This window comes from Emys orbicularis, chromosome 1 (genome assembly GCF_028017835.1).
Source record: "Emys orbicularis isolate rEmyOrb1 chromosome 1, rEmyOrb1.hap1, whole genome shotgun sequence".
NCBI lineage: Eukaryota > Metazoa > Chordata > Testudines > Emydidae > Emys > Emys orbicularis.
The window spans coordinates 65,537,193-65,560,881 of NC_088683.1; the positions used below are offsets into that span (position 1 = coordinate 65,537,193).

At 42.0% G+C, this 23,689-nt stretch overlaps 1 protein-coding gene across 1 annotated transcript; it reads right to left on the reverse strand.

Annotated features, from left to right (window-relative positions):
* Positions 1-3,613: 3,613 nt before the first annotated feature.
* On the reverse strand, positions 3,614-20,490 carry KICS2 (KICSTOR subunit 2). Its single transcript, XM_065423766.1, has 3 exons — positions 20,256-20,490; positions 13,365-13,653; positions 3,614-4,510 (listed from the first exon to the last, which is right to left on the reverse strand). The coding sequence occupies exons 1-3, from the start codon at positions 20,488-20,490 to the stop codon at positions 3,694-3,696; spliced, it is 1,341 nt and encodes a 446-aa protein (XP_065279838.1). The 3' UTR covers positions 3,614-3,693.
* Between the last annotated feature and the right edge of the window lie 3,199 nt (positions 20,491-23,689).

Consider the following 23,689-nt stretch of genomic DNA (forward strand, 5'->3'; position numbering starts at 1 on the left):
CCTTTTAGAAGTGTGGGTGGGTGGGTGTGGAGGGGGTCAGTAATCCACAGATATTTGAAATTTTGCTCCAATACTATAGTTTCTATTTTCCTGTCCCACTGAGCACTGATTACTTTTATGAAACCAAACAACTATGCTACACAGATAGGAATATATTTCATCTACAGTATTTTATTTCACTGTGTTTCTATTAAAAATCATTATTGTTGTTCTGTGTTTTACTATAACACTGAAGAAATTTAAAATAGAAATCCATCTTCCAGATTTACTTCTCCAGCTTAGCAGCCTGAATGACAAGTGTCCATGCAATGGAAGTTTGTTTGCAAATCCTGCTATTCATGTGCATCAGCAGATCATACACTGCTCTAGAAAACACGTGTTCTTTCCCATTTACTCACGGAAGGGTGGGTTTAGAGCTGAACAGCTGCTGTGAATGAGTAAGTATGTTGTGTACCAGTTAACATTTTAACACTTAAAACGTACACACTTCCTGTTTTTTTGTATATTCAGAATTTGTAGCAACACTATAGTCCCAACACCCTGGACAGAAATTCCTTCCCATAGACAGCAGGGATCCTCACCAAGCCAACCCACCCCTCCCCCAGACATCACCCAGTTTCTAATTTTCTTTGAATCCCTGATACCACAACCATACAATGCTTCTCTCAAAGCTCTACACAATTTCCACTCCCAGGCCATATCCAATCCCCCCCCCCCCAAACCCACATATCCAATGCCCCCCACAGCTTGACCTCTCAGGCCACATACAATTCTCCTCCCTCTCCTCAGCAAGGTCCCACACATTTACCCCACTCCTCCTCTGGCAAACACCTATGCTCCTCACAGCAGCCAACACACCAACCCCTCAACTCCACCCTGCTCCTCTTGCTCCAGCTAAATCTGCAGCAGCTCTTACCTGAAGCCTTCACTGGGCATCATGCTGCTCCTATAACTGCTCACCCTTCCAATAAGCCACCGTGAATGCAGGTAGGAAGCAGCAACATGACTCTAAGGGGCTTTTTACAGCACAGGAAAGCCTCAGAGCCAGCAGAGGGTGAGCTGGTGAATGCAACAGGTCCCACTACTCCACCACAGGTGCTATTGAACAGAGAGCCCTGTAGGGGTAAAAGCACAGGTGCACTCACTAGCCAAACTCAGCAACTCTGCTGGCAGCTGCTGCTCTGCTCCCTATGAACAGCAGGTCTGGCCCTTGCCTCTTTCTCCATGACCTCTGTGCAGGCACAGCTCAGACTGCTGCTCTCTGCCTCCCAAACACCAGCAGAGAAGGTATTTACACCCACACCCCTCCACCAAAGCCCCAGTTGCTATCAGGGGCAAAAGTGGCAGAAAGGGTTTGTGCAACAACTCATTACCCTAATGAAGGATGAGGCCACTGCTGATGACAGCCCCTTTGCTCATATTCAGGCTAAAGAGACAGGGCTGGAGCATTCATTGATTACAGTTGTTTGTTTTGGGATTTGCAAAGCGGGGGTTGGGTTGTTAAAATGGTCTGTCTAAAAGAGGAAAAACACAGATACCATCTCCACATTGGGGCCCAGATTCTCAAAAGTACTGAGGCACCTAACTCCTATTGGTTTCAATGGAAATTAGGAGCCTAAATACCTTTAAGGACAAGGACCTGGGTTCCTGAAGCAAGAGCAACATTCCACCCTGTTAAAAGACAGTGATATCTGGAAACTGTAACATAGCAAAGTTAGGTGCTGGCCATGTCCCACCTTGCATATTTTCACATTCTAGCACTTTCCAGTGGCAAGCAATAGTCTTGTGTTACCATTGCTAATTTAGGACTAGGGTAGATAGAATACACATTTTCTCAGCTAGATGGACAATACGTTGAAGCACTTACAATAGACATATGACATTTGAATATAATTCTAATGAAGTTTGGATGGCTCTATTTAACATTTTATAGGGAAGCAAATCACACTGTATATTTTCTCCTCAATATATGCATGCAACTGCCATGGAGGCTAAGAAAAATTATATATGCATCAAGGGGGAAAGGTAAGTGCACTATCCTTACAAAGAAGAAAATGAAAACTTCATCTGCTCTTTAGATTTTCTGTAGTTGCTTTCACTATGCTTGCCATATGAGGTTGGAGTTGTGCAAGTCTTAATGGAATGGGGCAACCAAAATTTTGGCTTAAATGACCTACTTTACATATAAAGTAAATCTGATGTTGTGCTTATTACACCTGCTTACCATCCATGAAGTGCATCCATTAAGGTTCAACTTTACTCACCTCACACTTTATGATTAGTTCCACTTGATTTCCAGTGAAAGTGCTTGTGGAGTAAGGTACTGATCATAAGGGAGATAGAATCACCCATTATAAGAAGGCCACAAGTACAGACAAATGATTTTTTTAAATAATAATTGGACAGGAAATGGAGAGCACTCATCTAGCACAATGACTTTAAAAAGTTGAGAGGGGAACTGTCTTTTTTTAAACTAAAAAAAAAGTAAAGTGGGAGGGAGACATTTCAAAACTCGATAAACTGCACTGCAAGTGTTGTAGAAGGTCTTAGATCCTAGTACCAAAACAATTTTGGCTTTTATCTTAACTGGAAAGTTATTTAAAAATGTTAGTAATGATATTGAACAGAAAGCAAAACTGAAGATGTACTAAAGAAAAAATAGCTATGAAAACCAACAATAGTGCAGCCTTACGCTAATTGTAAGAGTGTAAATACATGACTTCTTTAGTTTTTGGTTTGGATTTTTCTATTGCATTGTCATCAGAAAGGCAAATGGACAAAGGAAATATAAGGGCTTTGTTATTTTTCCACAAGATTATTTCAAACTACCTGCGAGTACTAAAGTATTCATTCCATAAGCAGAAATTTAAAACCTAGCATCCCGTAGTTTTGACATTACCAGTGTACTTTATAAACTGTAATCATGTGGACATTGCACTCTATGCTTGTGCTGCAAATTTGACTTTTTTGCTTCTATATCCTGTAGAATTATGGCTAATCTGCACACTTTATAGTTCACAATATTGGCACTCTCTCCCTAGTTTAGTGGGGATTTAAAAGCGCATGTCAAAGAAAAGCCTCATTGCTAATACTTATTTTTCAAGTTTTTGTATAGTGACATATTAGTTACCAAAATAAGAGTACATTTTATGATGTATTGACTTTATTGCAGTTGTTTGCTTGAAGATCTGCAAGTTTCCAATAATCCCCAATGAGTATCATTGTTAAGAAATAAGTTTCCATTATAGTTCCTGATAGTTAGTGTAACAGCAGTGTGTCCTGAAAAGACAATTTAATCATTCTAACCAAGTTTTCAATAAATTCTGCATAAGTTATAGTCAATGATCAGCATAATATAAAGTGCATAAATTCCACTTAGTTAAGGACAAAATGTCATGGACTGAAAAATATTAATTCATACTGTGAATAGAGCACCATGCAAAAAAAAAAACCCTCAGCCATTTTGGTGCACCACAGCTAAGTCATTCCCATGTGCACAGCCTAGAAAATTCTTTCTATATTTTTATTCAAGTGTTTGCATTAGCTAAAAAAGCATTCACAACAAATATTAAAATAACGGTTCCTTTTTAAACAAACTCTGAGAATTGTGAATGAATGTACTCCTTGAAAGCGAGAATATTTATTTTTTCCAGTCTAATGTATGGCCTTGCAATCTGCAACTCAATATTTATTTTATCCTTTGGATCCCGGCTTTAGGCCTGCAAAAGCTTTGGAGTTCTTGAGGGAATGTGAGATTTCATTGAGAAAAGAGATGAAATGTGAGTCCCTCTCTGATTTCTTAGCCTCAAAAATAACTACAATGGTAAAATGAGGTTCAGGGCGTGTCAGAAAGTACGTGCTTTGGACTTTGTCATCATAGAAATGAACAACCTTGTCCAAACTGTTGAGGTCAGCGGTTCTGTCAGTCATAATCATGATTACATTGGGCCAGTGCATTACAGGCCTGTCACTGGGCAGAGAGACCACAGCTGGGTATTGATCCACCCCCTTTGGGGCTTCCCTGTAAGAGTGGGGATGATGGTAGCCATGTCCCTGGAAGCTCTCTGACCCACGGTTGTCAAAGATAAGAGAAACATTAACCGCGTCATATTTCCTGATGAAGCTGGAAATTTTCCCAAAATAATCAGGGTTAGTTTTAGCAGTCAACGTTTTCATTTCGGATGCAGTTGTTTGTCGACTGAGGGCCTCATGAAAGTAAAAGCTAAACTTGGCAAGGAGAATGTTTTTGAGTTTCAGCAACCAGAGGAAAAGGTGTGGTGGTTGTACAGCCTTCTGAGACTGCCCTCCAAACAGATGTTTCTTGGTCTCTCGCTGTTTCTCAAAAATTTGGCCCCACGTCTGCAGCTTTGTATGAGCACTGTGCAAGTTGACTAGGGATGGGAGAAACTTCCACTCTGAGATCTGAGCCTGAGCCTTTAAAAGATGTGCAAGCACATCTACTTCCAGCTGGAAGCTGCTTTCAAGAGGACTGAGGATTGGATGGTGAAATCTAGAAAAAACAAAACATTTTTAAAAGTGTGATGGATGTTGCACGACAGCAAAAGTTTTATATTCACTAGTACACCAACTCGCAGGCAAAACATCACTGAAAGTCAAACAGAAAGTGTAGGCAGAAGAATTCTATGTTGATTAGTTTAAAAAGCAAGACTTTTAACATTGTTTTTGCATAAATATTTTAAATTAAAAATGTAGCATCTCTTCATGCCTGATAAAAACAAATGATACAAATGTGTGTGTATCAATGGAAAGAATTTGATAAGTTCCAACACCAATGCCACTTCCCTTTCCAACCACTAGGATACTGAACTTTAAAAAAAAAAAAAAAAACTGCTAATTATTATAATATTCCATAACTAGTGGCAATAAGACACTTTTTGATGGTTATGGTCTAGTTACCCAGACATCTCTATCAAAGCAACTAACACACCCAAAATTGCACGATCGTTGTCCAACTAGGCTTCCTCATAGTCACTTGTTTCCTCACAATGAAATAGGAACAGCAGGGGCTGAATAGGAGGAATTGGTAAATAAAACCATAATTGACTGTGTGACGTTGTGCCGCCTATATGGTTTTATAAAAACATGATAATAAGTGTATATAATGTAACTGGGATAGTTTTAGAAAAATATGATAATTGAATATAACGTAACTGGGATATGCTTCATGCAAAAGGTCTCTTGTAAGGTATCATTACAAAGCTTATAATCTACTGAGTGTGATCATCCTATTTGTATTAACCAGGACCATTGTCTGCAGATGGCTGTGTTTACCTGTGAGTCTTCCTGTATGTGTGTGTGCTGGCAAGTGGGCAATGAAGTCTTGCAGTGACATGTGATCATGTCACCTGAACTGGAATCCACCTTTAACCTGGTGCTTTTCCAGTGAGGGGGGGTGGAAACCCAGAGGGACAAAGGGTTCCCGCCTTATGCAAAAGATATATAAAGGGGTGGAACAGAACAAAGGGGAGAGAGGAGCCATCATGAAGAATCCCCTAGCTATCACCTGAGCTGCAACAAGAGCTGTACCGGGGAAAGAACTGTGCCCAGGCCTGGAAAAAGTCCAGTCTGAGAAAAAGCTTACTGAAGCATCTCTGAGGGTGAGATTATCTGTATTCAGTTTGATTAGACATAGATTTGCGCATTTTATTTTATTTTGCTTGGTGACTTACTTTGTTCTGTCTGTTACTACTTGGAACCACTTAAATCCTACTTCCTGTATTTAATAAAATCACTTTTTATTAATTAACTTAGAGTATGTATTAATACCTGGGAGAGCAAACAACTGTGCATCTCTCTCTATCAGTGTTATAGAGGGCGAACAATCTATGAGTTTACGCTGTATAAGCTTTATACAGGGTAAAACGGATTTATCTGGGTTTAGACCCCATTGGGAGTTGGGCATCTGAGTGCTAAAGACAAGCACACTTCTGTGAGCTGTTTTCAGGTAAACTTGCAGCTTTGGGGCAAGTGATTCAGACCCTGGGTCTGTGTTGGAGCAGACGGGAGTGTCTGGCTCAGCAAGACAGGGTGCTGGAGTCCTGAGCTGGCAGGGAAAACAGAAGCAGGGGTAGTCTTTGCACATCGGGTGGCAGCTCCCAAGGGGTTTCTGTGATCCAACCCGTCACAGACTGTATCTGCTGCCAAACCTGCTCTCAAACTTTAAATCACAGCAGCTGAGGGGCAAGGTCTGATGGAGGTCTGACCAACATCACACTGGAGCTGCTATCATGGATGAATCCATCAGACACCAGAAATTTGAGGACAAGATCATCCCTTCACTTGTACAACAGAAGTTGAAGAAAAAAAAAAAAAAAAAAAAACCACAAAGCTCTTAGTCTGAGTGCCATTACACGTTTTATGCACAAGAGGGTCCTGCCATGTCACAGCAGGCCTGGGTGAGATAGGACACAGGAAATTAGAGAATGAACCTCTCACTTTTCTTAAATTAACTTGAATTTTTAATATGCCTCTTATTTAGAGGAAGCAGAGCAACTCCATGCTCTTGCATGTGTGACATGTACAGAAACTCAATTTCCAGTCAAGTAACAAACATGTATGTTTGGAACTTACTTTAGCTAGAAGTGGAAACTCATGTATTATAGAATATCCCTTCAAAAACATAGCCGTATGTGCAAAATCTGTGACTGGTCCTACAGGCACTGCAAAAGAATTCCAACCACCACTGGATTTGCTCCTAAGCAGATATCTCCCCCAATCCCAGCACTTAAATCCTCATTTTGAATAGGTACAATGTTTACATGCAATTTCCCTATTCAAAAGTAAATCTCAAAATTACCACAGGAAGTTTCTCATCAGGAGCCTATCCAAGATGGTATGCATTAGTTGTTCTGGTGGAATTTCCCAGACCATCATGACCACTGATGGTGCTGCAAGAGTCCTAAGGTAGCAAGTGAAACTAGCAGAGTACAACTACTGTATCTTCACTGATACAGTAATGTGATCTTGGTTTTGAGTCAAGATGGAAATTGCATATCAGATCTAATATACTGTACCATATCACATTAAATGTGTTGTGCTATCACACAGAAATTGCTTTACTGGATCAGACCAGTGGCCTCACTGGTGTGATATTCTCTCTCTGATGGTGGCCAGTACCAGATACTTCAAAGGAAGTTGCAAGAAACCCCTAATGGGAAATTATTGAAAAAAAAAAAATACCCACATGGAAAGTTTTTTCCTAACCCCTCAAAATAAGTGGCTAGTTTATGTCCTGAAGCATAGGGGTTTATATTCTTTCTAAAATAAAAAATAAATTTAGATCTAATGAAAGTGAGAGAGAACTCATTTCTCTCTTCCTGTTATAATAAATAACAGAAGGGGGAAATGGGTGTGTCCCCCTTGTTTGCTCCTGTTTGATACATAAAAGTCTGTGTGGTTTGGGTTCTTTTTTTTTTTTTTTTTTTTTTTTTTTTGACAGAATTAATTCAGAACTTGTCTATCCTGTTTTTCCTGAACAAGGTATAACATGCTGACTCCTTCAAGTAAGGTCTGAGAATGCTCCCAATTAGCTTTTATGGGCCACTAAGCAAAAACAGGAAAGACAAGATGTAATATTCCTTATATTTTTAAGGGAAAAGAAATTAAAAGGTAGATTTAAGCTGGCCAGGCCTCATTTAAGTCATCTTAAAACAGCAAAAAAGCACATTTTCCCCCACCCCAAATTTTTGGCAGGTATCTTTAAGGGAAACAGGAACCAGTATAACTCATCCCTCTAGTGCATATTAACACTGACAGTCTGAGACAAAAACCTGAGAACGGTGTCTGACAGATTATAGAACAGTGTTAAAGTAGCCATCAGCAGTTGGTTGTGTGGCATTAATACATCCTTTCTAGCTTGGGGGAGGAGGGGGAGAAGAGGAGGCAGTTATTTTGAAAGAAATCTGGCAGATCACATGATGAACACTGCTCTGAAGATAAATTAGACAATTTACCCAACATTAATGCTTTATATTAACACACATTTTAGCTTTCTACTGCAGCAAAGATCCAGGGTTTACTGGCTATTTCAGATGGTGGGGAGCCACAGGTCTATTAGAACAGTTCTCTGAGAAAATGAGTGTGCTGATTAATAAGAATATTCTACCACGTACAGCATTATGTATTTATTTTCACTGATCTGCTGTCTGTTAGCATCAAAAAGAATACTGTCCTGTCTATTAAGCGAATTCATTCTTCTGAAACCCTATTCCTTCTAAATAGTCTCAAAATGTGCTATACTTAGACCATCAAGCGTTTGAACACTTATTATAGCGATATTGACCTATGAAGGTTATTCATCATTAAAATCAGCTAAAATATTCATGTAAATGCAGTTCTGCCAAGTCTTGTGGATTAACATTATGATGTGCAGCTCCCAACTCCCACTTTGCTTCATGCCTCATAGTGATCTTTTCATGTCTCACTACATAGCAGGATTCGCTAAACCGTTTTAATCCAAAAATACACATCAGCCTCGACTAAAAGCTTGAAAGTATGCTGACTGCAGAATAAATGGACAGTTATATGCCAAGAACATCTGCTTTAATTAAGTCTCATAACACAGAAATGTCTTGAGGAAGCATAGCATTGCATAAAACGGACAGGATTTTTACAATATTCTAGCAGAACACCGACACTGTACCTCAAAGTAACACCTTGTACCCACATATTTATCACTGTTATATGTTTTATACTAAGTATGCCTTGTAAGGTATCATTTGAAAAATCTGTTGAACATTACTATCATGTTCAATTATATGTATTACCATTGTATGTGAAATTAGCTATATGTTATTGCAATATGTGAGTTTGGGAGACGCCCACAAGCTAGCTTTTTTGTGGCAACAAAGGAGCAACTAACACCCCCAAATAGATTTACATCAGGACTAGCCTGCCATGTATAGATGGCTCATTAAGAAGAATCTACTCTCCAGTGGACCCCTCCCAGAGTCTCCTGTGAGAGAAAACATACACTATGGGGGCTGTCTAACCCCTGTGACACAGCAATGATCTTTCCAGCACCAGGTAGAGAGTATAAAAGGAGGGGCAATGATGTCACCTCTCGCCTCCCCCATCTACTCTGAAGACAACAAGAATGTCTGGAAGACTTTGAAATGGGGAGACTGGTCCCAGACTGAGCAGGGAATTCAGCCTGTGTATTTAGAACTGTAAATTGCTTACAACACCTAGTTGTCACAAGGCAATATTTAACTTTTTGCTTTGTAACTGTAAAAAAATGTTTGCTCTGAAACCATGAACCCAGCCAGGAGGGATCTACTCCTGCCTATCAAGAAGGCTTATCAAATCATAACATTCAAAAACCAGTAGGAGAACACTTCAACCTCTCTGGTCACTCAGTAACAGACCTAAAGGTGGCAATCTTGCAACAGAAAAGCTTCAAAAACAGACTCCAACGAGAAACTGAACTTGAATTAATATGCAAATTAGACACCATCAACTTAGGTTTGAATAGAGACTGGGAATGGGTGAGCCATTACACACATTGAATCTATTTCCCCATGTTAAGTATCCTCACAGCTTCTTGTCAAACTGTCTTAAATGGGCTATCCTGATTATCACTACAAAAGATTTTTTTCTCCTGCTGATAATTGCTCATCTTTATTAATTAGCCTCTTAGAGTTGGTAGGACTACTCCCACCTTTTCAAGTTCTCTGTATGTGTATATATATCTCCTTGATATATGTTCCATTCTATGCATCCGATGAAGTGGGCTGTAGCCCATGAAAGCTTATGCTCAAATAAATTGGTTAGTCTCTAAGGTGCCACAAGTACTCCTGTTCTTTTTGCGGATACAGACTAACACGGCTGCTACTCTGAAACCTATCAAAACTAAATGGGCCATCGAGGGACATCACAATACAAAGACTTTGTTAACTGCTCCTTCACAGCCATGAAGAGGCTATGTGCAAAAGGGCTCATCCCCTCAGCTTGAATTCTAGAAGAAGGAAATCAAAGCAGCTGATAAGAAAATTTTTCATCTCTGTTTTGCTGTTTGGACTCTCACAGGGCTGGAGCTAAGAAATAGAAGCAGAGATCCCAAGGGTCAACCTGGCTTAGCCCTAAAAGACATTCAGAGCTGACCGATTCCTACAACTCTGACAGTCTCTACGTAAAAGAATAAATGGACACAAATCAGACGTCAAGAATTATAACATTAAAAAACCAGTTGGAGAACACTTCAATCTCCCTGGCCACTCGATTACAGACCTAAAAGTCGCAATATTACAACAACAAAAACCTTCAAAAACAGACTCCAACGAGAGACTGCTGAATTGGAATTAATTTGCAAATTGGACACCATTAAATTAGGCTTGAATAAAGACTGGGAGTGTATGGGCCATTACACAAAGTAAAACTATTTCCCCATGTTCCCCCTCCTCCCAACAGTTCCTCACATCTTCTTGTCAATTGCTGGAAATGGGCCATTTTCATTACCACTACAAACAGTTCTTTTTCTCTCCTGCTGATAATAGCTCACCTTAACTGATCACTCTCCTCATAGTAACAACAAGGAGTCTGGTGGCACCTTAAAGACTAACAGATTTATTTGGGCATAAGCTTTCGTGGGTAAAAACCTCACTTCTTCGGATGCATAGAGTGAAAGTGCTTATATAGTGTATATGGTAACACCCATTGTTTCATGTTCTCTGTGTGTGTATATATATATCTTCCTACTGTATTTTCCACTGCATGCATCTGATGAAGTGGGCTGTAGCCCACGAAAGCTTATGCTCAAATAAATTTGTTAGTCTCTAAGGTGCCACAAGTACTCCTGTTCCTTTTGGAACCATAAACTAACTCATTTGTGTATATATACTTGCCCACTTTAACCTTGTAGTAACTCTCTCATTTCTTTTCTTAGTTAATAAATGCTTAGACTGTTTACTATAGAATTGGCCACAAGCGTGGTATTTGGAGTGAGATCTAAGGTACAAACTGACCTGGGGTAAGTCACTGGTCTCTTGGGACTGGAAACAATCTGAGTCTTTTCTGATCTTTGGTGTATAGCAACCAACTATCATTAAATCCAGCTTGCTTGGGTAGCAAGAGAGACTGGAATGCCCGAGGGGATTGTCTGAGACTCCATGGTAAGACTGTTATAGCGCTTCAGGAGTTCACACTTGTTACGGGATTGGTGAAAACTAACTGCCGAACATACAACTAGTTTGGGGTCTCTGCCCTGCTTCTTGACAGTCTGCCCGGAGGTTGACACTCATGGTCATGAGCCACTCCAGACAGCATGATACCTTGCTCCATGTTTTATGTCCAGATACATATTTAATTTTCCAAGTAAATAAAATGAAGGAAGGAAAGACAGTGAGGTCAGATGAGATGATCATAGTGGTCCTTTCTGGCCTTAAAACCTAATAACTAATCAAGTAACTAATAATGGCCCAGATTTTGAGATGCAGATGAAGAAGATTCACATACTCCCAGGAAGGGGACAAGGAGAAGAGATGACACAAAGGTGGCTTTATTACACTCCCCCAATTCTGAGACTGCTCTAATATATGATAGGGACTGATCAGGTGCAATGTGAAAACTGCTCTAGTCTACACTTGCTGGCAGTAGGCTGCAGAGACTGCTCTGGCAACTGAGGAATGCCAGAGTTGAAGGAAGCCCTAACTACACCCCCTTTTGGCACAGAAGCCACTACATTGACTCTATATCACTTTCGGATTCCTCCATCATAGAGGCAGCCATCTAATCCAGAGCAGGATCTGAGCTACTATCTCTGGCAGCCATCTCAGATCTAAAGAACAGAAAGGATGAAAAAATACATTAAAAAGTTATAAGACTAGTGACAGGAACATGAAATCTATTTTAAAAAGTTTTAAGTTTCCAGGTATTACCCATAATCTCTTTGCCAATTTTGGTCATTTTACATTTCTTAGCATGTTTTGCTCTTCCAATGACTTGTGAAACAGGCTACACAAGTGCTGTCAACCACACAGCATAAACCAAATGGAAACAGAAAGATATTTTTCTCCAGTCTTAGATAATGCTAAAAGCACTAAGAGGGAAAAGTTTCTGAAACATGCAATTTTTAATGTGCATTGTCCCTTTAATGTTCTAAGCTTCCACCAGTTCCAAAGTGATTCTGCCTATGTTTCTTACAATATGTTATTAGTGTCCTTTTTATCTAAACATTTGCACTGGTAGCCAACAAGAGCTGAGTCTGCAGAAGTTACATTGAAATGGTAAATTATTAAACTGCAGTGCCTATATCTGGAATGTTTTATGGCAGCACTGAGAATTATGTTGATTCTTCCTAAAGCATGTGTCGGTTTAAAATCTAGTTTAGTTTCCAGACATAGGAACCCCTCAAATGTATTTCTGATGAGAATGTGATTGTTACCTAGAGGAGAAAGTAAACTGAACATTTTTGTTAGCTTTCAAAGACTGTCCACAACAGCTGCCTATTTTAAAACAATTGTCATTGTTTTATTCTATATACTAAGTCATCCTCTTTTCAATTTTATCCCACAGTACATTTCAAAATCCCTATCAGTGTAAAGGCTTCTATGTTTTAGAAACTAAGAAACAGCCTCTCTTTGTATGGACCTTTGTGTCAGCTGTGATCAGGTTGGGGGCTCCTGCTATCATCCATAAATTTGATCATCTACAGTTTGCAGCTAGAGGGCATAGAAATTCTGGCACTTGTTGCCCTGTTGGTCGAGTAAATCTCAAGTTGACTTCAGGGTATGGTGTAAAGTGTTTCCAGAGCGGCAACAATGGTATTCATAAAGAAATATATCCTGGAGTGAGATTTTAATTTACCTGTAGATAAACTACACATTATTTTAATCTCTACATATGCTTCTGGAGACTAGGTGATGGGCACATTTTCCAGTCTAAAAACAAAACTGCTCAGATGCAAGTCTTTGCATCTTATTTCTACACTAATTCTATGTTCATCCTCGTAAACTTAAGTCCACTTTGAATTTAACATACATTTTTCACATGAAACACTGCTGCTGCAAAACTCCCTTTACTGCCTATAATTAACACAACTCTTCCTATTTGCTGAGTGCAGGAAATGACTGAGAAGACAATTCTGTGACCATGATGAGCTAAAGTATCTTCACATTTTCTTGCAAGAAGGGTCATGTTTTGAGTACTGGAGAAATGCTGTGTTGCTCATGTCACATTTGTTTAATGCATGAACTCAGGTGGAAGACTGTGCTGCTTAACAAAAGCATAGGACAGCAAAATTATTATACTTGCTGGAGAGGACTTGCTTAGGCCTCATCCTCATTTACAGTACTGCAGAGAACATCATGACACATCTGAGTATTTAATTCTAATAAACAAGAACTCACCTTGAGCTGTATTTCTTTAGGATGGATTCCAAAATGTTTACGAGTTCCTCAGAGTTAATGAACTTTTGGGTGCTGAGGGTGAACATTTTTTCATAGAAGTCAGCAATTTCCATCCGAGCCTGAACAAAAAAACAGAGCTGTTCAGACAGGTGAGAAAGCAGCTCTTCCAAGTGAGGAGCTGTTCCTCCTAGTGCATTGCGACCCGTCGCCACCACCTTCTTCAGCTCATTGTGCAGAGATGTGTAGATGGTTCGGATGGAGTCCTTTCGGCTGAAGAATGACTGACCACCTGTTCAGATAAATATGGATGTATTACCAAAACCCAGGGATGGCAAAGATAGACAACAATACTGGGAAATGGTGAGCAACCATGCCTCCTTTCAGCTAGGTGCTCCTAAATGTCTACATTAAGACATTTCTCTGAGGTATTTTTCCACTCACAGAATACCTTTCAGATAAGTACATTGGGAATAAGCATTTGCATAAGCACTACGCATAATTTTGTTCAGTGACTGGCATAATTCATGCTTGTTGCAATTCATTTTTCAACAAGGGACTGGTGTAAGACTTCCCTCTCTGCCTGCCTCCCTCCCACCCATCTCCAATTTTCAGGAAGGTCACAATATAAATAAGTTCTCACCTAGCCTTGCTAACATATCAGCTGTGACCTGGAAACACTCCTTTCTCTGGAGACTAGACACACGAGTCACGGCGCAATTTTAATAATCTATGATACTATTAATAACACTAGACCTTTTAATGTGACAATGCCCTTTAAAAAAAATGAAACATTTAAAATTTGTAAGACAGAACTTAAATGTGAACCATACAATTGTGTGTATACCAAAAGTTTCCAACTCCCCAAACAACCCAACTGCAAAACAAAATCCCAGAGGAAAACAATACCCACATACTTCAGAGGACTGCATGGCAGGTTATTACATAACAAGACAAAACGCAAACAAGTACGTCTTAAATTATTGAGAACAAGGGGAATGTGGGCTTGTATTTTCTCAACAGCTGCTTGACATCACTTGGGATTTAAAAGAACGAATAAAAAAAAAAAAAAAGTAAAGATACTTCATTAGATGCCAGGAACGGACCGCATAAAGGCACCATTTCACTAGCTCTAATTAATAATCTCCACTGAAGGCCACCTGTATTACTAAACAGATGCTGCAGAGGTGTCCTTGCTTCATAACAACTTGATGCTGCAACAAAGGGCCGCTACCAGCATGAATGGAGCAGAAAGAAAATGTACTACGTATGGATGACAGGATGCTAGGGCCCAAGAGATAACTTGGGGTGAAACAGAGAGCAAAAAGACTGTTGTCCTACTAAGCTGTTTATCAATCACAAGCCTCCCCTGTTGTATTGTTGGATGTCATTATATGCCCACACCAAATACCTTCCTATGATATTTAACCTGTTTCGAAGTAAAGTAAAATGTTTTAAAAGTGACCTGCTAAAAGAAAAAACTGTTGTGCCTGTGCTCTTTTTGCTTCTTTATGAGGTAATAAAGGGAGCCTGAAAATTTTGTTAAGCCTTTACTGTCTGATTTTTACATTATAAATTTAGGTCTTATCTACTTTTATCCATTCTATAGTGACTGGAGAACTAGTGAAATTAAATATAGAGTTGAAAGGGGAAGGGAATTTTAGTTCCTTTAGATTCCGTGACTTCCAAAGACCTCTGTGACTTCAGCCAGCCCTGCCGGGCTGGGAACTGCAGGGTCCCCCACCGCTCCCCGCCGCCTCAGGGGGACCCCCAGAGTTCAGCAGGGGGGACCCTGGAGCTCCCAGCCCACCCGCAGCTGCCCAGGCTCCTCATTTTACCATGGATATTTTTAGTAAACATCAGGGACAGGTCACAGGCTTCTGTTAATTTTTCATTATTGTCCGTGACATTTACTAAAAATATCCATGACAAAACCTTAGCCTTACTAATAAACTGTATTTTGGATGCTAAGCATACTCCATTATAAAAAAGATTCTTGGGACCTTTTTTTGAAAAAAATTGTAACACTTTCATTGTCTGCAGCAGGACTTTGAAATTTGGCAGGCAGTAAGTCCTGAGGCTAGAGAAGCACCTTTCCTTTGTCCCATGAAATTCCATTCAGGGTTAGCAGAGAGAGAAACTTTTTAAAATTGCCATTTCCCTTCTGTTGCCAAATTCTTGCTGACAATTCAAGCAATGTGCCACAGCAACAAGGTGAACATGAACATTCTAAATCTTGGCCCAGGGTTGCCATCAAAGCAGAAGTAGAGAATACACAACTGCAGAATAAATCCTATGAAAAATATAGTATGTAGTTGTGTAATTAAAGACGGTCAAAGTACAAGGGGTCCAAAATAAGGTTGCATAAGCAACTTAAGTTCTCATTTCCTAACTTCAGAGGGCTTAATTTTACAATCTAAATAACATCTTTCCAACATAATAATGTATTACATGCAAAAAATTCAGCAAAAAAGGGCAGACTTGCTTTTAAAAAAAAAACAAAACAAAAAAACAGCCTTTGCAGGCCACTTTTAAGATGCTGCATTACGTTATGAGGACAGACTCCACCACAGGTCATGTAACATTATGTACAGTGACACTGCAAACCTCTCTCCCCTCTTTTACAAGTAGGATTCCAACCATAAATCTGGATAAAACCTTACTCACTGGCTATATGCATTACTTCCACTTACATCTGCAGCTTGCAATCATGTCAGTTCACTGAACCGGGCAAAAACACCAGAAACTCTCAGCAGACAGCAGGCTCAACACAGAAGGCAAAAGATTCAACATTCACAGAGCACTTAAGCCCCCATCTTGCAGGTGAATCTACTGGGGCTAAAACAATGCCTGGGTGGAACCTCACTGACTTCAATGGGACTCTATGCAGGGGTCCACCCCTAAGGGATAGATTGCAGGATCAGCACCTTTGTTCCAATCTGATTCATTCTGGGAACAGAAGTTGTGAATTTAAAATTCACAGTGTGCACGCCTTAAAATGGAATTCCCTTCATTTTTTAGGCTGAAAGATATGCTAACATTTTAAGGAAAATCCATGTAACACAAATAATATATATTTTAAAAACACTACTTCAAAGCCTAGATTTTATGCAGATATTGAAATAGTTTCATTCAGGACCTCAAGTTTTCAAATACTTTGCAACTGCAAACTTGACAGAGAATTTTTCAAACACCAGAGAAACAAAATGAAAACCCCTGTCTCTGCTGGCCCCCAAAGTCCACAACAAGCCATTTGAACAAATGATACCTGATTATCCAAAGTCAATTTAGCCTGGTGTCTGATGTCAGCAGGTATGACATATTAGCCTGAGTAGTAACAAGTTATCTTGCTTACATTTTAAATTACAAACCTACGTAACGAAGTTGTGGCATTGGATATGACTGATCAGGTTTTGGTCATAGAATTACTCATATTGCTGATTATAGATACTGATAGACGAAAAAGAATTGTTTTCTTAAAATGCCTCTCACGCACCAATAGTGTTAAAGAGAGTGCCCATGTTCAGCCACAAAGCCTAGAACTTTAAAATCTGTTTTAGTGCAAGAAAGAATATCAGCAAAGTCAATAGAGATATCATTATCCCATTCTTTTAGAGAAACAAACCAGGCTACTTTGGTGGCTGCTGAGTTTAAAATATTTGCAGAGCTGGTGTTATATTTTTGAACACACTTCATTTTAGTGAAAGATGTGACAGTTGTGTGAAACCCCAAGGACTGGGCTTATGATTTTTGCACTATTTTAGAACAGCATCATACAGCACTCTCCCCTGGATATAGACAGTGGACAGAATCAGATGACTACATACATCATCACCACCCCAGAATTTGCAGTAAGTTACACAAAGTTGTATATTTACCTCAGAATTGCAGCAGACCATACCCATGGTTTTCATATTAAAATCTTTAACTCAATCATGTTCCTATTATTTCATCCCCCACATCTCAAATACAGTACTTTAGGAAAAGAATTCCAAAACCAGACTGCACCTCAAAACTACTTAGGAAATTTGTAATTGCAAAAGGTTCTTTTCACATCAAATCCACCTCAGGTGATCAAAAGTTGCAGGTATCCAAGTGAAAAGCGACCACTAACAACAGCACTAATTTGCATTCTTGTTGGCAGTCTCAAGCAGAGAACTGAATGGGCATGAAATTTTAACTACCTTCTTAAGCCTATAAGTGGTCTCCCCATCTCATGGTAGGGGCATAATCATGGGGGAGCATGGAGAAGAACATAAGAATGGCCGTACTGGGTCAGACCAAAGGTCCATCTAGCCCAGTATCCTGTCTACTGACAGTGGCCAAAGCCAGGTACCCCAGAGGGAGTGAACCTAACAGGTAATGATCAAGTGATCTCTCTCCTGCCATCCATCTCCACCCTCTGACAAACAGAGGCTAGGGACACCATTCCTTACCCATCCTGGCTAATAGCCATTAATGGACTTAACCTCCATGAATTTATCCAATTCTCTTTTAAACCCTATTATAGTCCTAGCCTTCACAACCTCCTCAGGCAAAAAGTTCCACAAGTTGACTGTGTGCTGTGTGAAGAACTTCTTTTAGAACAAAGAACAAACTTTTATTTGTTTTAAACCTGCTGCCCATTAATTTCATTTGGCAGCCCCTAGTTCATATATTATGGGAACAAGTAAATAACTTTTCCTTATTTATTTTCTCCACATCACTCATGATTTTATATACCACTATCATATCCCCCCTTAGTCTCCTCTTTTCCAAGCTGAATAGTCCTAGCCTCTAATCTCTCCTCATATGGGACCTCTTCCAAACCCCTAATCATTTTAGTTGCCCTTCTCTGAACCTTTTCTAATGCCAGTATATCTTTTTTTGAGATGAGGAGACCACATCTGTACGCAGTATTCAAGATGTGGGTGTACCATGGATTTATAAAAGGGCAATAAGATATTCTCTGTCTTATTCTCTATCCCTTTTTTAATGATTCCTAACATCCTGTTTGCTTTTTTTGACTGCCGCTGCACACTGTGTGGATGTCTTCAGAGAACAATCCACGATGACTCCAAGATCTTTTTCCTGATTAGTTGTAGCTAAATTAGCCCCCATTATATTGTATGTATAGTTGATGCCTAGAGAGTTATAGGACAGATCTTTGGCCTTCAATATGCCCTGTGTGCCACTTCCAGATGTAAAAGGGAAATCAGCTGCCTTCAACAGGGCATCTGGGATGCCCCCGCGTAAGAGGAAATCCCCAGATGGCATAAAATCAGCATAACCAAATAGAGGGCAGAAGGGATTATTGCTAGAGCTTCTTATGTTCCCGCCATCCCCATCTGTGTAACAGCTTTTAGGGGGCTGTTAGCAGCCTGGGTAAATTAAAGCAGCCCTGAGGCTGCTCTAACTTTAGCCTCTAGGGCAGGGGTAATCAGTTATTTTTTTGTCAAGGTCCAAATTTCTTGGTCAGGCTATAGTCAAGGTCCAGACTCCAGAGAAGGAGAAAAAAATAATGATAATTAAATAAAGATTTTGGGGTGTGTTCAAAAGCATCTGGCAGTCCAGATTTGACCCAGTCTGCCTACTGACTACCCCTGCTCTAGGGCCATGAGTGCAAAGATTACATGAACCCTCTGTCCCACCCCTTTTAGGCACTGCACTGCACAGTTTGGCCAGACCCATGGCCACAGTACCTAATTGTGGGGATTCTTACACTTTTTGCCCAGTCTCAAAAGCCATACATTGTTAAATTGCCAGATGAATAACTGCTGTGCCTTATACTATCAACTCACATGTTTTGCATCTACCCTCATACTATCATATACCCAAGGGTGGCCCTACAGGTATAACATCCTGCATTTTTTTGTTGTTGTTTTTAATATATGTATATAAAGCAGGGGGAAGATTAAATCAGGGGTTCTCAAACTTCATTGCACCATGACCCCCTTCTGACAATAAAAATTACTACACAACCCCAATAGGGAGGGCTGAAGTCTGAGCCCACACATGCCCCACTGACACAGGCAGGGAAGCAAAGCTGAAGCCAAGGGCTTCAGCCCCAGGTGGGGGGGCCAGTAACCTGAGTCCCAACACGCAGGGCTGAAACCTTCAGGCTTCGGCCTCGGGTGGTGGGGCTCAGGCTTCAGCCCTGTGCCCCAGCAAGTCCAAACCAGCCTTGGCGACCCCATTAAAATGGGGTCACGACCCACTTTGGGGTCCTGACCCAGAGTTTGAGAACTGCTGGATTAGATCATCAAATATTGTGTGTATGAATTTAAATGCTTGTAAACTATAACTCTGGAGGCCAAAATCCTAGTATATGTACAGGACACATTGAACGTGGACAGAGGTAGCACAACCTTTCCCCAGTGCACTGCTAGCATGCTCAACTCTGACATTAAGAGGCAACGTCTAGCAGGTTACAGAGCTGTTCAGTCTGAACAACCAGTCAATCATTGGCCTTTCTGCTGAGACTACACAGCAGGATATAGGGGATGGCTGTAATTAGGACAGTCAGCTAGAAAGCAGCCACCACCTCTCTGCGAGCAGTACACGTAGCCGGGGATGCTGCTGTCAATGGCCATAAGCGGCAGCAGGGAACCTTTGCCTCCTCGGGCATCAGGTCCGGTGGCTGGACGGCTGAACGCTGGCCCCGGCTTCCATACAGTAGCGGCACCGCCCCCTGCACTGTCACCGCACCAGGGCGGCCCCCACCGGCGGGGCGCTCAGCCCACCTGCTGGCCGCCCCTGGGGCCCGGTCCCCTCCCTGGGCAGGCCCCCCCAAAGCCCAAGGGCGCTGCCAGCCGGGGCCCCCCAAGCGGCAGGAGGAGGCCGCCAGAGCGGAGCGCCCAGGGCGGAGGCGCCCGGCAGCCCCCGAGCGCCGCGCGGCCCGAGCCCGGCGGGTACCTAGCTTCTGGCCCAGGAAGGTCATGCTGTGATAGGCCTTCTCGGCGGCGGCCAGGTGCGCCAGCCCGGCCAGCAGGGAGAGCCAGCTGGCTCCCGCGCTCTTGTTGGCCTCCCGCTCCTTCTCCACATTGTCCTTGGCCTTGTCGTACGAGAAGATGCCCAGGTGGGAGAAGAACGTCTCCAGCACGGCCTGCTCCAGCGGCACCGGGGCGCCCAGCGGGATCGACTCGCCCATGCCGCGCCGGCCGCTTCCAGCTTCCCGCCGGGCACGTGATGCGCCAGGCCACCCCGCACGCCCCCCTCCCCGCCACCGCCTGACACGTGAGCGGGATGGGGCGGGGCGGGGCGTCGCCGCGCTGACTCCGCCCCTCGGTGGGCATGTGACGTGCGAGGTGGGGGGAAGGGGAGCAGTATGGGCTAAGGCGCGTGCTCCAAAAAAAGCCGGGTGACATCGGCGGGTAGAAAGCCCTTCACTTCTGTGGGGTTTGGGCGCGGTTGTCTCGGGCGCTGAGTGTGGGGAAGGGCGGCTGGTGGGTGCCCAGAGTGTGTGTGGCAGGGGAGGGCTGCCTGAGCCTGATCCCGCGGGCTTTGCGGGATTTGCTCAGGCTCTCGCTGCCTCAGGGATCCCAGCACCTTCCCTGGCAGCGGTACCCTCTGTTCTGCCTCAGGGATGAACAGAGCCTTTACTGCTGGGGGATTCTGCACCACTGTGCAATGCAGAATTGTGCAGAAATGAACCGCGTGTGCGCAGAACTTCCTTTCCCCCACAGAAATGGGCTGCAGTGATGTTGACTTTCGCTAGAGGCCGCTGGACCATGTAGAGCCCAGCTGGCAAATAGAAGACTGGGGCAGCCCGGAAGCAGGGGAGGGAACTGGAGGGTTCCCAGCAGTTGCAGTTCTCAGCACCCCCTGAAGGAAGGGGGAGGGGGATGACATTCAGGAAACTCCTTGCAAGCTCGGGAACCCAGCATCAGGCCGTTTCTCCCTCTGGATTCCTGGGCTCTAGGAGGGTAGGGGTAGGGTGACCAGATGTCCCGATTTTATAAGGACAGTCCTGATTTTTGGGTCTTTTTCTTATATAGGCTCCTATTACCCCAACCCCCTGTCCCGATTTTTCATATTTGCTATCTGGTCACCCTAGGTAGGGGGCATGAGGGGGTGAATTTCTGGGGAGGGGGAGGAAGCAGAGAAACAGGAACTAGGCTGTCATAGGGGTTTATTTAAGTCTCCACTCCTGGGGGAAATTTTGTGTGTCTGTATTGTTACAGATATCTTTGCTGACAGTATTTTGAAATAAATTACCAAATGATTATATAGTGTTATTCTGACAAATAACATTTGCAGAATTTTAAAATATTGTGCATGATTTTTTATTTTTTGGTTTAGAATTCCCCCAGGAGGAACCATTGCATAGAAAGGGAGCTGGGTCGTATAGGGGTGTCAGGCTAGAAGGGACCATTAGATCATCTGCTCTGACTTGCTCTATCCTAGGGAGCCACTCATCCAGTTTTATGCCACACTGTCTTTTTGGCTTGTTTGTCTGGTGGCCAGTACTGGGACAAAACCAGTAGGGTTGCTGAGTGCAGAAAACCAAACACCCCTGCCCCACCCCTTCTCTGAGGCCCTGCCAGCACTTACTCCATCCCCCCTCCCTCCATCACTTGCTCTCACCCACCTTGCTCACTTGCTCATTTTCACTGGGCTGGGGCAGGGGGTTGGGGTCTGGGAGGGGGTGAGGACTCCAGCTGGGGGTATGGGCTCTGGGATAGGGCCAGGAATGAGGGTTTGGGGTGTGGGAGGGGGCTCAGGGCTGGGGCAGAGGGATAGGGGGTGAGGGTTCTGGCTGGGGATATGGGCTGTGGGGTGGGGCTGGGATGAGGGATTTGGGGTTCAGGCGGGGGCTCAGCTGGGGGGTGGGGCTGAGGGGTTTGGAGTGCAGGAGGGGGCTCTGGGCTGGGGTGCAGAAGGGGGTGAGGACAATCCCTGGTTCCTGTGTTATGTGAAGGGATAAATAACACTTCCTTATTCATTTTCTCCACACCATTTATGATTTTATAGACCTCTATCATATTTCCCCATTAGTCATCTCTCTTCCAAGCTGAACAGTCCCAGTCTTTTTAATCTCTTCTCATATGAAAGCTGTTCCATGTCCTCTAATAATTTTTGTTGCCCTTCTCTATACCTTTTCCAATTCTAATATGTGTTTTTTTGAGATGAGGCAACCAGAAATGCATGAAGTATTCAAGGTGTGGCCGAACATGGATTTATATAGTGGCATTATGATATTTACTGTCTTATTATCTATTCCTTTCCTAATGGTTCCTAACATTCTGTTAGCTTTTTTGACTGCAACTGCACATTGAGTGGATGTTTTCAGAGAACTATCCACAGTGACTTCAAGATCTCTTTCTTGAGTGGCAACATCTCACTTATATCCCATCATTTTGTATGTATAGTTGGGATTTTATTTGCCATTATGCATTACTTTGCATTTATCATCATTGAATTTCAGCTGCAATTTTGTTGCCCAGTTCTCCAGTTTTGTGAGATCCCATTGTAACTCTTTGCAGTCTGCTTTGGACTTAACTATCTTGAGTAATTTTGTATCATTTTACCAATTTTTCCAGATCATTTATGAATATGTTGAACAGCACTGGTCCCATTACAGATCTCTGGGGGAACCCTGTGTACCTCTCTCCATTCTGAAAACTGACCATTTATTCCTACCTTCTGTTTCCTGTCTTTTAACCAATTATTGATTCATGAGAGGACCTTCCTTCTTATTCCATTACTGCTTAGTTTGCTTAAGAGTCTTTGGTGAGGGACCTTGTCAAAGGCTTTCTGAAAGTCCAAGTACATTATATCCACTGAATCACCCTTGTCCACGTTTGTTGACCCCCTCAAAGAATTCTAAAAGATTGGTGAGGCAAAAAGGTTTTCTTTTGCAAAAGCTGTGTTGACTCTTCCCAAACAAATCATGTTCATTTATGTATCTGATAATTCTGTTCTTTACTACACTTTAAGCCAGTTTGCCTGGTACTTACTGGCCTGAAATTGCCAGGATTGCCTCTTGAGCCTTTTTAAAAAATTGGTGTCACATTAGCTATCTTCAGTCATCTTTTAAATTCTCTGCAATGGCCTTGTCTTCCTTGAGTGCTTCTTTAGCACCTCAATCATCCAGTTGCCCACTGACTGTTTGGCACACTTCCTGCATTTGATGTACAGTACTTAGTTTTTGACTCTCTTGCTAGTAGCTCTTCAAATTCTTTTTTGGCCTGCCTAATTATACTTTTACACTTGACTTGCCAGAGTTTCTGCTCCTTTTTATTTTCATCACTAATATTTGACTTCCAATGTTTAAATAATGCATTTTTGCCTCCAACCATCTCTTTTACTCTGTTGTTTAGCTATGGTAAATTTTCTTTTGTTCCTCT